At 39.3% G+C, this 14,918-nt stretch overlaps 2 protein-coding genes across 2 annotated transcripts in view; one reads left to right on the top strand and one right to left on the bottom strand.

Annotated features, from left to right (window-relative positions):
• The window catches only part of syn2b (synapsin IIb), a 152,655-nt gene that overhangs the window by 102,629 nt on the left and 35,108 nt on the right, over positions 1-14,918 (top strand). The gene's annotated exons all lie outside the window — the stretch shown is intronic.
• Positions 4,921-6,837, bottom strand: LOC141294212 (metalloproteinase inhibitor 2-like). The gene is made up of 5 exons (XM_073826296.1): positions 6,574-6,837; positions 6,117-6,190; positions 5,922-6,015; positions 5,327-5,426; positions 4,921-5,199 (listed from the first exon to the last, which is right to left on the bottom strand). The coding sequence occupies exons 1-5, from the start codon at positions 6,707-6,709 to the stop codon at positions 5,097-5,099; spliced, it is 507 nt and encodes a 168-aa protein (XP_073682397.1). The 5' UTR covers positions 6,710-6,837; the 3' UTR covers positions 4,921-5,096.

The raw sequence follows: 14,918 nt of genomic DNA, 5'->3' as shown, positions 1-14,918 counted from the left end.
CTCTCTCTCTCTCTCGCTCTTTCTCTCTCTCTTTCTCTCTCGCTCTCTCTCTCTCTCTCTCTCTCTCTCTCTCTCTCTCTCTCTCCTCAAAGATCTCTAAATCTTAGTGAGCATCTTATATAGCTCTTATGTCCTTTTATCCTTACAAACCCGACCTCCCGCACATACACGCACATCAACACTCAGGTTTCAACACTTCTTTCAACATAGTGGAATTGGCAAACAATTTTTGCCAACTGCCAACTTTTTTTTTTATGATTATTACATAAACCTGACTCATGTTTCCCAATACTACTTAAGGAATGGTTAAGAACAGTATGTCCTATATGGAGATCTGAAACAACCACGCCTTTCATGAAGGTTCTAGTTCTGCATAATGTTTAAAAAAGAAAAAGAGAAAGCTCAATGTGCTGCAAATAATAAAAAAACACCTGCAAATTAGGAAAACATCTTCATTAGTTTGACGGCACATGAGCTGCAAATACTCACAGCACAACCAAATACAGAAACATGCTGCAAATACTCATAGATCACATCGTCATGTTTGGTGTGGAACCCTGACAATATCTGGTATGAGGGTAACTTCTACAAAATCTTCAGATGACAACAAATTCAGTAGACTAATTGGTCCCACTTTATATTAAGTGTCCCTAATACCTGTGAACTTACATGGTAACTAGATGTGTACGTAGCATGTAACCACAGTGTATGTACACATTGGTACATTGCATCTACAGCTCTAACACTGGTGTAATTACACACATGTAACAACTCATTACATGTGTGTAACTCAACTCACTCAACAAATGTGTAACAGGACATTGGTAACAACACTTTTTTTCACTTCTGGAAGTACACATGTGTAACAAGAATTATGTAACTACATTTTGTAACAACAATATGTACTCACAGAAGTTTTCACACTTCCACACAGTCTTCAGTATTACAGTTACCAGTTTAGACTGCCCTGAAACATTATTGAAATCGTGATGATTGTATTCATGTATTTGTGAACCCTGAATTAGAATTAAAGTATCAATTTGTGATACCAGTGTACTTACATGATAACTCCTCAGGAACTGTCTACTTAATAAAAAGTGTAATATGGTCACAACTTACTGAGTAATATGTAAATGTAAACCTCTGCAACACTTTAATATCAGTGTACTTACATGGTAACACCTCAGGAACTGTCTACTTAATATAAAGTGTAAAATGGTCCAGCCTGGTCTCATTGTTTATGAAATGATATTTCAACGATTAAAATGTACAGATAGATACGTATTTTTTTGCTAAAAAATGTAAAATATTTACGTATCTTTCAATTCATTTGTCACAAGGATGGTCTGAGACGAGCGGATCCATATGCAGCGTTTAATTGTACAGGCAAACAAACACAAAGGGGCAGGCAGAAATCGTAGTCAAACACAGGCAGAATGGTCGGGGCAGGCAGCGAGAATCAAACACAGGAAGGAGTCCAGGAATCAAAACACGGGAAAACAAACACGGGAAGAAACGCTCAGAAATGCAGCCAGGGCAATACAAGACTTCGCGAAGAAGCTGTGTGTGTGAGTGGTTTATGAACAGTCAGTGTGATGAGAAACAGATGCGTGCAGCAATCAGTGCAGTGGGTCACGAGGAGCAGGTGTGAGCAGTGATTGGTGCAGTGGCTTGTGGGGGATGAAGTCCATGATGTGTAGTGCAAGAGTTTGTGATGACAGGACGACGGAGGCTCAAATCGTGACATCATTAAGATATTCGTATCAATGCCTTTTAATCATTTTATTAATAAGCGATTAACATTTTTAACCCCCTTAAGCTAACCTTAACGTTACCCCCAAACCTAAAGCTACCCATTTTATAGTAAAACTAAAAGAATATAAATTGTAACTGACCAAAATATGTAGGGAAATTAACATTTTTACTAACAATATAGCATACAAAAATATTTTTATAGTCACTAATCACACTCCTACCTCTAAACCTAACATTAACCATGATCTCTCTCAGTACATTAATAAAAAAAAAAACATGACAAACAGAAAATTGCATCACAATCACAATAATTTATTTAATGCAGAAATGTCAACAGCCATACCATAAAAAGTAATCCAAATGGCGATGCTTTTGCAGCCGCAGTCTGCAAGAAAACAGTAGGTTTGTTTGAGGTGCAGAGCAGAATTAAAGTTATTAATCGCTGAAAATATTATCCAGATTATTTTCCTCATCCTCTCCGTAAATGCGCCCAAAGAGTATGCGCCCGGCCCCGCACATCATTCAAACACATCTCACCAGAAACACGGCATGTCGTAATGTGTGACGAATGCTGGTAAGAGCCAATGAGAGGTCGATTTTCCTGCCGTAAAAACTGCCGTTCCTGACGCGGTTGTATTTGAATTCGTAAAATGCACTTAAGTGCAATGAGCGCAGTTTTTTTTTTTTTTTACACTTTATATTAAGTAGACAGTTCCTGAGGAGTTATCATGTAAGTACACTGATATTAAAGTGTTGCACAGAGGTTTACATTTTAAATGTTACTCAGTAAGTTGTGACCATTTTACACTTTATATTAAGTAGACAGTTCCTGAGGAGTTATCATGTAAGTACACTGATATTAAAGTGTTGCACCGAGGTTTACATTTTAAATGTTACTCAGTAAGTTGTGACCATTTTACACTTTATATTAAATAGACAGTTCCTGAGGAGTTACCATGTAAGTACATTGATATTAAAGTGTTGCACAGAGGTTTACATTTGACATATTACTCAGTGAGTTGTAACCATTTTACACTTTATATTAAGTAGATAGTTCCTGAGGAGTTACTGTAAACAAGGGTCAGTATAAAGCAGGTTTTTGCTAGGAAGCTGCTCCTGAAAAATGGATCTGTACCAATTATTTGTGTTCCTGCTTCATCTTCACGAGAAGAAGTGAGTGTAATTTCTTTTTCTATGAATCTTTGCAAATCGCCTTTTCTAATAATGTGCTAAAAGTAAGCACATTTTACGATGAATGAAAGTGTAACTTACACTCTCAGAGAACATGGTTATGTCGTCTTCTCTATGTACATCCATCTCAATATAATTCCTAATCGCACGTTTATAATGAACAATGCATTAAGGTGATTGTCTAGTTACAAACTGTATACGTTGTTGTAAAACTACATTAAGCTTAGCTTTGTAACGCTAGATGGATTAAAACGGTGTCTGTTAATGATTAAGAAGTCATGTACAATTATTTTAAATCGTTTTGGATCAGCTATAACTGCATTTGCTCTCGTTCAATCAACTTTACCTCAGTAAACACATCGCGTTCGTATCTCTCTCAGTACGCTACCCTGCCAGTACATACAAAGAGAAATCAAAGTGACATTAAGTTTACTAACCATTCATAAACACCCGGTTCAAGCCGTAACAGATGTGTTTTCAAAGCCTCCCGCGACCATTATTTCCCCAAACTGTACCCTCTACTGTTGTCTAGGCAACACCCCATGTGCAATGTGATGACACGCCCCACAGAACTGAGGGGCGAGGTGAGCAGAGGTTAATTTAAAGGGCCATGTACTAAATGAGTGGTTTTTTTTTTACACAACCATTGAAAAATTTTAATCAAAGTATATTACAAACTTTTCATTAGGACCCTAAAGCATCATGGATGAATAGCAACAAAGATTGCTAAAGTCAACATATTTTACTAATATATTTTACTAATATAACTATGAATCTGTTTTTAAAAAAAGTTTGCTCTAAAGTCTATTCGTAAGTGTATTACTTGCGTGATAGTTACTTTAAAGTACTTTAAAGTGCTTGTGATGTTTGGTATTTTTAGTTATCTTTGGTTGAAAACTTGTAGTGGTATGCTCAAATAAATAAATGTTTAAAAAATTCATACACTACATGGTTAAGTACATATCTCATAACAACATAGTGTATAGTGCGTCATTTGGGATGCAACTATAGACATGTGGGCAACCAAATGCCCACTGGCATAGGTTGGAGATCATTTATACTATTTAAATATTTTGGCCATTGTTATCTATATACAAAGTACAGTTTGCAATTTTCCTGTAGACAAAGCAATCCAATGTTTTCTTAAACTATAGTCAGGCTTTGCTGATCCTTAGGCCCTATGCAAAGACTTTCTAATAATCTCATGCCATTTATCATTCTTTTTAAATAATAATATCCGGGGAAGCACACACACACACACACACACACACACAATGGTTTTTATACTGTACAAACGATATTTGCTATCACCCTACACCTTCCCTACACCTAAACCTAGCCCTCACAGGAGACTGTGCATATCTTTACATTCTCAAAAAAACGTATTCTGTATGATTTATAAGCCTTTTGAAAAGTGGGGACATGGGCAATGTCCTCATAAGTCACCCTCTCCTTGTAATACCTATGTCATACCCATGTTATTACACCAATGTGTCCTGATATGTCACAAAAACAAACACACACACACACACACACACACACACACACACACACACACACACACACACACACACACACACACACACACACACACACATTTCACTCACTAATTCAGTAACTGCTGGCAAATCATTAATGTAAAAATATAAGGAATTTCATGTAATGAATATCATGTAAAGTATAAAAAAATTGCATTTATGTTAACACGGTGCAGAATATTTTTTTGTGTTATGCTGAATACGATATATGCTGAAACATAATTTCCTAATGTGGATGTAGTTCTGTTGAAAAGAACCTTAACTGTTTTTGTTTGTCATTACAATTTTTTGAAAATTAAACTGTTTACTTTTAACCCATGCTCATCAGAAAATAAAAGAAAAAGAAAAAAGAACATTCAAACTTAATACAAACATGCTTACTTTTCCCATTAAATACACATAGACACGTTTACATTTAAAACTGTTTAATGGTTAATTGCATATCTCCATGATAACAGTGATTTGTATGTATTTGCTGTATGCATTGCAAAGCATCAGTAAAATGTTTAAATTAATTAAAATGTTCTAAGCGTTCTAATCATTCTGAAAAACAAAAATGTAAACTTCCACACTGATGAATGGCTGATGCACTTGGTCTTCAGGGCATTTTGATCAAACAGGATGCTCCAGTACAGGGTCCACCAGTACAGGGTCCTCCAGTACAGGGTGCTCCACAGGGTCCACCAGTACAGGGTCCTCCAGTACAGGGCGAGATCTGTAGAGATCAGTTTGAGGGATGACTGAACTCTTATCTTTGCTTATAACATGACAACAACTGTTTTACTACTTTAGAAACTACAATAAATCAATAATGACAGTTTGAATATGATTTATATTATTACCTCACAGTCAGCCATTCTGATACAGGAACTGAGGAGAGACTGTCCCAACGCATCACAAGGCTACATAAATTAACTTCCATCACTCCATTTTGAACATGTCCTTAGGTGGAAAAAACAAACATAACATTTTTCGAATGTATCTCTATTAGTTTTACATCTAAAGCTCAGTTTACAATATATACAACTTTTGTGTACCTAGAGATGCCTGTTACAAACTAACAGACTACTATTTCCAAACACAACAAACTCACACAAAAACATGTGCCTCGTTGTTAGGAGTTAAGTGTGATAAGTGAAAATAATATGTGCTTTAAATGTCAAAACATGGATTGACATGGATGGAATCAGAGTCTAAAGCTAAAAAAAATAGAAGTTGAATAACTGAAGACACTTTGTGATTTCTGTGAAATCTGTCAACTCAAACTGCCAAAAATCAGCAGACTGGCTTTGACTTTTAGAAACTAACATGAACTCATCCAGACTGTAAATCAGTGCTAAAAATCTGGGCGTAATTTGTGTAGTATATTCCAGCCTTAATAGATCAGGGTTTTCAGTTTCAGCTCAAAACCTGACTTCAGATAATAAATGATTTTACCTGCCAGCAGATACTCCTCGTTGTCGAAACTGATGCCACATGAACCTTGATATGAGTGGATGAACTGAACTGGCCTTCCGACATGCTTAAACGTCTGGGGGGGGGGGGGGGGGATAATTTTAAAAAATCTTGTTAAGAAAGATTTTATTGGCAAATTTTGAATTTGAAAATGATGTGGCAAGTGGATTTTCTCACCTGGATAATGCTGATACCATATGTATTTCCACTCGGAGTGCTGGTCACCATTCCAGTGATCTTTGCTCGAATCACTAATTGGTAAAATAGTCAGATGTAACAAAAAACAAAACAAAAAAAAAACATTACATTTTGGCCTAAGCAAAAACATATGTTCATATTTTGCATTCCAAGTTTGCCAAGATTAAACAAAAAGAAGATACTTGAACTATAATTAAGAAAACCAACTAACTTTAAATAAAATTTATTTATCACTATTTTTTATAGCAATCACAGTATTTTCCATAAACCTCATGTGTAGTTCAATAATTAAATAAGTAATTGAACTACTGAAAATTAACTAAAATGTAAGAAACATCTCGTAACATCTTTTTTCAAAACAGCTAACAACCTACAGATTTGTATACGGTACCTATAGCTGTTCATGTTTAATTAGCTATGCAAGTGTCTGACATACCTGTGTTAGAATCGCAGTACTGCTGTTGCCTTTGTTTTGGAAGACATCTGCAGCCTTCAGCCACCTGCTCGTTCAGTCCCACAGACAGAAAGAACAGCAGCCCTAGAGTCACAGCAGCAGACAGCGGGACGCCCATGATCACACTCACGTTCTTACAGCGCAAGATTAAAGAATATACTCAGGATTTTGGCCAACTAGAGTTTATTTGTCTTTCTCTCTCTTCAAAGATCTCTAAATCGTAATGGGCATCTTTTATAGCTCTTATGTCCCCCACCCATCTAACCTCACAAACCCCACCTCTTGTACAGACACGCACATCAACACTCAAGTGTGTTTTCTGAAGAGCAGGGGTGTCAAACTCAGTTGCTGGATGGCCACAGCCCTGCAGAGTTTCGTTCCAACCCTGCTCCAATACACAAACCATTTAGTTTCCAAATAAGCCAGAATGACCTGATTAGCTGGATCAGGTGTGTTTAATTAGGGTTGGAACTAAACTCTAAACATCCAGGAACTGAGTTTGACACCCCTGATGAAGAATGTTCACTATATCGAACTGAACTGTCTAAAACAGTTGTGGCTCTGGCTCAGGTCAGTAATACTGCTTAAAAAACTGGTACAGAAACTTCTCGGGTTACTTGACTGTAACCCTGTTCCCTTAAAAGCGGAACGAGATGCTGCGTATCAATACGCTGATTAGAACATTCTTTGTTCGACCGGTTGTGAAGCACGTAAGAGAGAACGCGCAATGAATCAAACAACAAATAAAGCGAAATGACAGGGAACAAAAATAGTAAATTAGTCATTAGGTGCCATGTTCAATATAGCTGCATTTTTGAGAGACCCTAGCAGAAGTTATTAATCGGTGACGTCATTATCAACGGCCCTAAGTTGTTGAACTATGCGGTTTAAACGACGGAGATGCGACTGTGTTCGGGAAACAGTCGTGACTAGTTCGTTTCCACAACGATGCATCGTACTATGGAGGTTAACCAGCGAGTTATGTCGTTGTACGGGAAACGCACCCCTGGGCGTTGGTCACAAATACCGTTAACCAGGGATGTACTGGCCATCGGGAGTACCGGGACATTCCCGGTGGGCCGGTGGAGTAGTGGGCCGATCGCCGAAGAGAGAGACGGCGCTATTTTACATTACAGCGCATTCGAAACTGCAAAAAGCAAACGACCGAAAAGTGTATTTTTTTAATAAGTGCCACTTTGTGCTCTCGTGAATCATCTCATGACTAAGTGTAGACGCCATGTAAATACAAGATTCATTGTGTAGTTTAGAGAGCTTTATTAATTATAACGGAACTTTGTGAGATCTCAACTAAGAGACGCTTGTAGTCATAATAAAGGGAGCGCGCTTTGCACTTTCCAGGCTATAATCCATTCAGAATTTGTATGAAACTTTTGTTTTTCGGACACATACACGCTACTATGTTTTGGGAATGACATCTGCATATTTATGCTGGGTTCATTCTCGAAATAGCGGTGAAGCAATGGACGGGACAAAAATATATTTTTCCTCCTTTTTTTAACGAACAGCGCCAAGGGGAAGACTGATCATTGTCTGTTTGATCAGTTTGCCTTCTCAAATCATCACAACTTGTCTAAAATAAATTCTATAGATATAAAACAGTTAAAGTATAAAACAATGTTAGTTTAAACGTTAAAGTAAAATGTTTGTGCAGAAATTGGAAGCTAAAGCCGCTTTGCAGGACATCCAGGCGCCAGCGCAACCACTTGCATTTTTTTCAGTGGAAGCAATTTAAAATTATCCATAATTTTTTGCTCACAAAGGTACGAGTAATCAAAAAGCGTTACAGCGTTTTTATAAAATAAAGAAAACAAAAATGATGCACTTTCTTCCGTCTCGTTCTTGAACAGGAGCGCTTAACAAAAATAAAGGGAAATGTATGCCTCACAGACATGATAAATATATCTATAGAAAGCTTTAAATTATTACTTAACAAAATAAAACAAATCGAAAACAAAAGCTCTTTCATATGTAATCCGTTCAATTTCATATGTAATTTCTCTCTAAAGGCGCGTCCAAAAAAAAAAAAAAAGATCTTTGCGACACTGACTCAGAATACACTAGTTTTTTAATAAATAATTCAGATTTGTCCTTACTCTTTCCCAGACACATTTATTGTTATTTAATTTTGCCGGTGCTTTGTGGCAAGTTTCAGCCTATTGCTTGTGCTTGAAACACTGATCTATAATAGAGAACCGGATTGCTCATGACGTCATAAAAGTGAAGCCACCGCGCCGCCATATTAGTATTCCCTAGTATTCGCATACATTCTATTGAGTAAATAGGAAATTATAATATTTTATTGAGAAAACTACGGTTCCTGCCAGGGGTCACCTTCGGTTCACTTATGTTTGTCGTAGCCATGACATAAAAAACTCGTGGGAACGTGATGTCGTGACTACGAGATATTAATTCGTGGGAACATCATATTAACTCGTGGGAACGTCATATTATGTCGTGGCCACGAGATCATTTTGTCGAGGTAAAGACATCCTTATGTTGTGGCCACGAGATATTAACTCGTGGAAACGTCATATTAACTCGTGGGAATGACATCCTTATGTTGTGGCCACGAGATCCGATGATGAGGGAACGAGATCCATTTCTCGTGGCCACCAGTTTACTACATAAACAAACCTGCGTGACCATAGTAACCCAGGATTAGATAGGTTTATTACTATTTTATTTTGAGTTAACAAATGATTGTATCAATTATTATATAAATTAATACAATATTAAATTATTATATTAACAATAGGCGATGCTGTCTGTGCACGATGTAGACAGCATTCAAAAGTTTATCGTGAATAAATATTACAAAGTACATCAAATAAAATAGCCCTACAATAAATATTTTATGCATCCCACATTCTTATTCATTAACTGATCCTATTTTTTTTTCCGTAATATTTGTATTATTTGTTTATATTCATTTATATTCGTTATTTTATTTCGATCTCTTTACTTAACGTTCTTAATGTAAATGATACGGTAAATGCTGGACATGCCAGTAAAGCTTTGATTATGCTATATGATGGAATGATGGATATGGATACTGATGATATATGATGGATACTGGAATGCAGTTTATAGGTTGAATTTAACATATATTTCATTTTATTTCGTCTAATTATTACCTATAACCTATATGAATAGTGTTTCATTGACGAGTGAATCATTCACGTAGTTTCATTTGTAAATCGTTTATAGTCACACACGGGCATAAATACAATCATAAAAACAAAACTGTATTGGCATAATTGTCGTTCACAATATTTGCTAAATATATGGCATAAATAACATAGGCCTATAGCCTACACAACGGCTCCTCAAGGATACGCTTTTAGATAAAGCGATACACAATAAATATAAAAATATAGCTCTAAGTCACTTATCATTTATTATTATTATTATTAGGCTATTATTATTTTAATAACTGGTTAGGGCTATATTTTTTCACGCCTGACAATTGTAGCTACCAATTAAGTTTTGACTTTATGATTGCATTTACACCCGTGTGTGACGATAAACGAAAATATTTTTATTTATAAATGAAACTAGGCTATGTGAATGATTCATTCCTCAGTGAAACACAATAGTATTATATAGTCTAGTCTATTTAGACGAAATAAAATAAAATATATGTTCAATTCAAACTTTAAACTACAGTAAAAGTCAGTCATTGCATATGTCAAGCATAACAGTATCATTTCCACATAAAGATAGCAAAATTAGGGGTAAAAACGAATATAAACGAAAATTAAAAAAATATACAATAATAATAGGAATCACTACTACTAGCCTACTACTGCTAATAATAATAATTATTATTATTATTATTAATTATAATATGGAAAAAAGACGTGATTTGATTTGAAAAAATAAATGATTTCCAAATGAAACTACTTGAATAATTCACTCTTCAGTGAAACACTATATTTGTCTATTAATTAGACTAAATAAATTACAATATATGGTAAATTCAACCTTTAAACTGCATTCCAGTGAAAACCCCAGTCATACCTTACAGTAGCCTATCATTAAGAACATTAAGAGATCGAAATAAAGGGGAAAATAACGAATATAAATGAATAATACAAATATTACGTAAAACATAGGATCAGTTAATGGACAAGAATGTGGGATGCATAAAATATTTTTGTAGGGCTATTTTATTTGATGTACTTTGTAATATTTATTCATGATAAACTTTTGAATGCTGTCTACATCGCGCACAGACAGCATCGCCTATTGTTAATATAATAATTTAATATTGTATTAATTTCTATAATAATTGATACAATCATTTGTTAACTCAAAATAAAATAGTAATAAACCTATCTAAGCCTGGGTTACTATGGTCACGCAGGTTTGTTTAGTAAACTTGTGGCCACGACATAAGGATGTCATTCCCACGAGTTAATATGACGTTCCCACGAATTAATATCTTGTGGCCACGACATAATATCACGTTCCCACGAGTTTATATGTTGTGGCCACGACAAACATAAGTGAACCAAAGGTGTCCCCTGGCGGGCACCGTACCATTGCTATAAAGTTTGTGTAAACTCATCTTTCTTTATATAGGCTCATAGCCTTTTCTGTCAAATGGTTCTCCCGCTGATGTGCCTCGAGATAGTAATTAAAAAAAGCTAACAACCATGGAAACTTTATTAATGAAAACACTTCCATACACTGGCCAGAGGAGAACTGATCCCCCGACTGAGCCTGGTTTCTCCCAAGGTTTTTTCTCCATTTCTGTCACCTGTGGAGTTTTGGTTCCTTGCCGCTGTGGCCTCTGGCTTGCTAAGTTGGGGACACTTTCCAGCGATATCGTATACTATTTGAACTGAACTGGATGATGATATCACTGAATTCATTGATGAACTGCCTTTTACTGAAAATTGATTGTTTACAATAATGCGTTACTTACACACTATTGTTCTGTTTAAATACTGTGCAGTTGCTTTGACACAATCTGTATTGTTAAAAGCGCTATATAAATAAAGGTGACTTGACTTGACACTGGGTGTAGGCTATAACAACTTAAGTATTTTATGTGTAAAATTTTAAAGTAAAGTAAAAAAAGCAATTTTAATATTAAAACAGATTTTATATTAAATGTTCATATAAAATTGTCTATTTGTAATTAAACTGCGATGTAAAAAAGCTTTTTGCGTGGTGCCCACTAGCGGTATGAACCGTCAGAAGCGGTAAGGTATAGCTAAGAGCGCTCCAGACCAACCTTACGAACGTATGACTTACAGAAGGTATACTTAACTAAGAAGGTTTCGGAAAACACATATTAACGATAAGGTACTTTTTAAGGTACAACTTAAGAACGACGTAGCGTTAAGGTGGTTTCGGAGAACCCAGCCAAGATCTGTACCAAAGCTACACTCGATGCTGCGTATCAATACGCTGACAGGAACGAGAATACCAACGCTGCCGCACTGGAAGTGTCTGTACCCCTCAAGGTTGTGTAGTGTGTGCGCACAAGCATTGAAGAGGTCTCAGACATGACTGTGGTATGTTGACTCAAGCTTTATATAAGAGACCACCGCTGTGTTGTCCACCCGCACTAGGACATGGTAGCCTCTTAACTGCTGGAGGAAGTATTTCAGGGCCTGAAATACAGCCATCATTTCGAGGCAATTTATGTGCCAGTCGAGAAGATGACCTCTCCAGAACCCCTAGGCTGGACGGCCATCTAAGACCGCACCCCAGCCCGTGAGGGAACACAGACCTAGAGTGGGACCCAAAGTCAGAAACCGGGGTCTGAACCACATAGAAAGGGTACGAAGCCCCTGGCGTGTAACCCTTATTTGCCTCTGGGGATTGGCCCTTGGATGAAATCCCCTGGCTCTGAGCCACAACTGAAACGGTCTCATGTGCAGCAGGCCCAAAGGTATCACCGTGGATGCAGCTGCCATGAGACCCAGAACTCTCTGAAAGTAATGAACAGTAACGTTTTGGCCTAGCTTGATGTTCTTTAGGGTGTTTAGAATGGATTCGACACGCGCAGGTGACAACTGTGCCTGCACTGCGATCGCATCCCATACAACCCCCAGATACGTTGTCCTCTGGGCAGGAGAGAGAATACTTTTCTTGGCGTTGAGTCTCAACCCCAGAGAATCAAGATGAGCTAGGACGACATCCCGATGTCGAAGCACTAGCTCTTGGGACTGGGCCAGAATTAGCCAGTCGTCTATGTAGTTCAAAATGCAGATGCCCTGGAGTCGCAGAGGAGCCAAAGCTGCATCCATGCATTTTGTATGCGTGCGGGGTGACAAGGCTAGGCCGAAGGGAAGAACCCGATATTGGTAAGCTTCGACCCCGAAAGCGAACCTCAGGAACTTCCTGTGTTGTGGCAATATTTCTATATGAAAGTAAGCGTTCTTGAGATCGATTGTCACGAACCAATCCCCTGGCTGGATCTGGGAAACAATCACCTTGATTGTGGGCATCTTGAACTTGTAAGTTCTTAGATCAAAAGAAGATCCAAAATTGGATGCAACCCCCCATCTTTCTTGGGAACTAGGAAGTATCGGCCGTAATAGCCTGACTCTCTGTCTGGCAGAGGAACATGTCTGCAACTCCTGTGTCAATAAATGCGCTCGTTCCGGTTTCACGGAAGTGGAGACCACGCCATTGAAACGCGGAGGACGATGTGCAAACTGAATCCTGTTGCCCTTTTTGACAGTCCTTACGACGCATGGACAGATACCTGGTAGTAGTTTCCACGCTGCCAGTTTCTCTGAAAGGGGCACAAGTTTTGACACTTCGCTTGGCTGGGGGGGTGTTAGATGTGCGGTGTCCTGAATGGAGGCAGGAGGCAACCGACCACGTAACACTTCGCTGGAGACTGCTGTTTCCTGAAACGCCAGAAGCGGCAGAGATTTTACAGCGGTCTCCTGGGGGTGCCGGGAAGGAGCCCCTATTTTCTGCTGGATTTTTACGCGCCCCTCCCCGGGGGGGCACAACCTCACGGTTCTGGGCGCAAAACCTTCAGGACCGCTTTTTGGAGAGGATACTTCTAAGATCCGGCCTCTTAGAAGCAGGCTGAGGAGTGCGGCGAGCCGTCCCCCATTCTTTGTGAGGAGGTGCACGACTGGCCACACTCTCCTTTTGAGCCTCTCGCCTCAGTGAGACCGGACCTGGTCGGGACTGGGTGGCCGACAGTCCCGACGCTTGAGCAGGGCGGGGAAGAAACCTCACAAACGCCTCTTCGTGACGCTTCGCCTCCCGGAACCTAGTGACGATGGTGTCGACTTCGCCGCCAAATAGGCCGGAAGGTGAGAGGGGGGCATCAAGGAGGAATGATCGATCCCTCTCCTTGATGACTGTGAGGTTGAGCCACAAGTGTCTCTCCGTGGAAACCATAGCAGCCATAGAACGGCCGATAGCACGGGCCGTCTGCTTGGTCGCACAGAGAGACAGGTCTGTGGCTCGGCGCAGTTCGAGAAACGCCTCTTCATCAATAGACCCGCCGGTGCTCAAGTCTTTAAGCAGGTCAGCCTGGTACGCCTGCAAGATGGCCATGGTGTGCAGGGCAGCACCAGCCTGACCCGCTGCCTAAAATGCTTTCCCCACCAGCGAAGATGTCATTCTACATGGCTTGGTGGGGAGCGAAGGCTTTTTTAGAGACGATGAGCTCCCAGGAGAGAGATAGCCCACAAGCGTCTCGTCTATCTGGGGCATCATCTTATAGCCCCGTGCCTGTGCGTCCACGATAGTCGAATAAATCGACCTCGAGGTTACAAAGACACGGGACGAGTGAGGTTTACTCCATGAACGAGCTAGCTCGTCATGGAGATTACTAAAGAAGGGGAGAGACCGTCGTTGAGGCCCCTCCCCCTGGCCACCTGACAGATATCTGTCATCCAGCTTCGAGTGTTTGGGGGTCTCAGACTCCTGTGGCCAGTCGAGCTTTAATCTATCGACTTACCACCTCGAGTAACTCCTCATATGATATATCATCACCGGAGGAGCGCTCGGAGGTGGCACTCTCAATGTCTATCTCCACAGAAACCAGAGATGAGTTTTCCTCCATCCGTTCAGAAGAAGCACCGGGGTGCGCTTCAGAAACGGATGGTAAAACTTCCTCTTCTGGTGAGAGCACGAGAGAAAGGGGCATGCCCGTCTCACGTGCCTCAGCCAGATCAACACGCGACCCCCAGGATCTTAACGAGGGAAAGGCTGCTTGCCCTTCTCTGAAAAAAGCAAGCCGCGCACGAAGCACTTTGATAGGTAACAGATCGCAGTGCTCGCATTCTCCCTCGAGCCCGAGAGCAGCGTGCTCCTCCCCC

This window comes from Garra rufa, chromosome 20, assembly GCF_049309525.1.
Source record: "Garra rufa chromosome 20, GarRuf1.0, whole genome shotgun sequence".
Classification (NCBI taxonomy): Eukaryota; Metazoa; Chordata; class Actinopteri; order Cypriniformes; family Cyprinidae; genus Garra; species Garra rufa.
The sequence above is the reverse complement of the archived record's forward strand: the minus strand, read 5'-3'. Positions and strand labels throughout refer to the sequence as shown.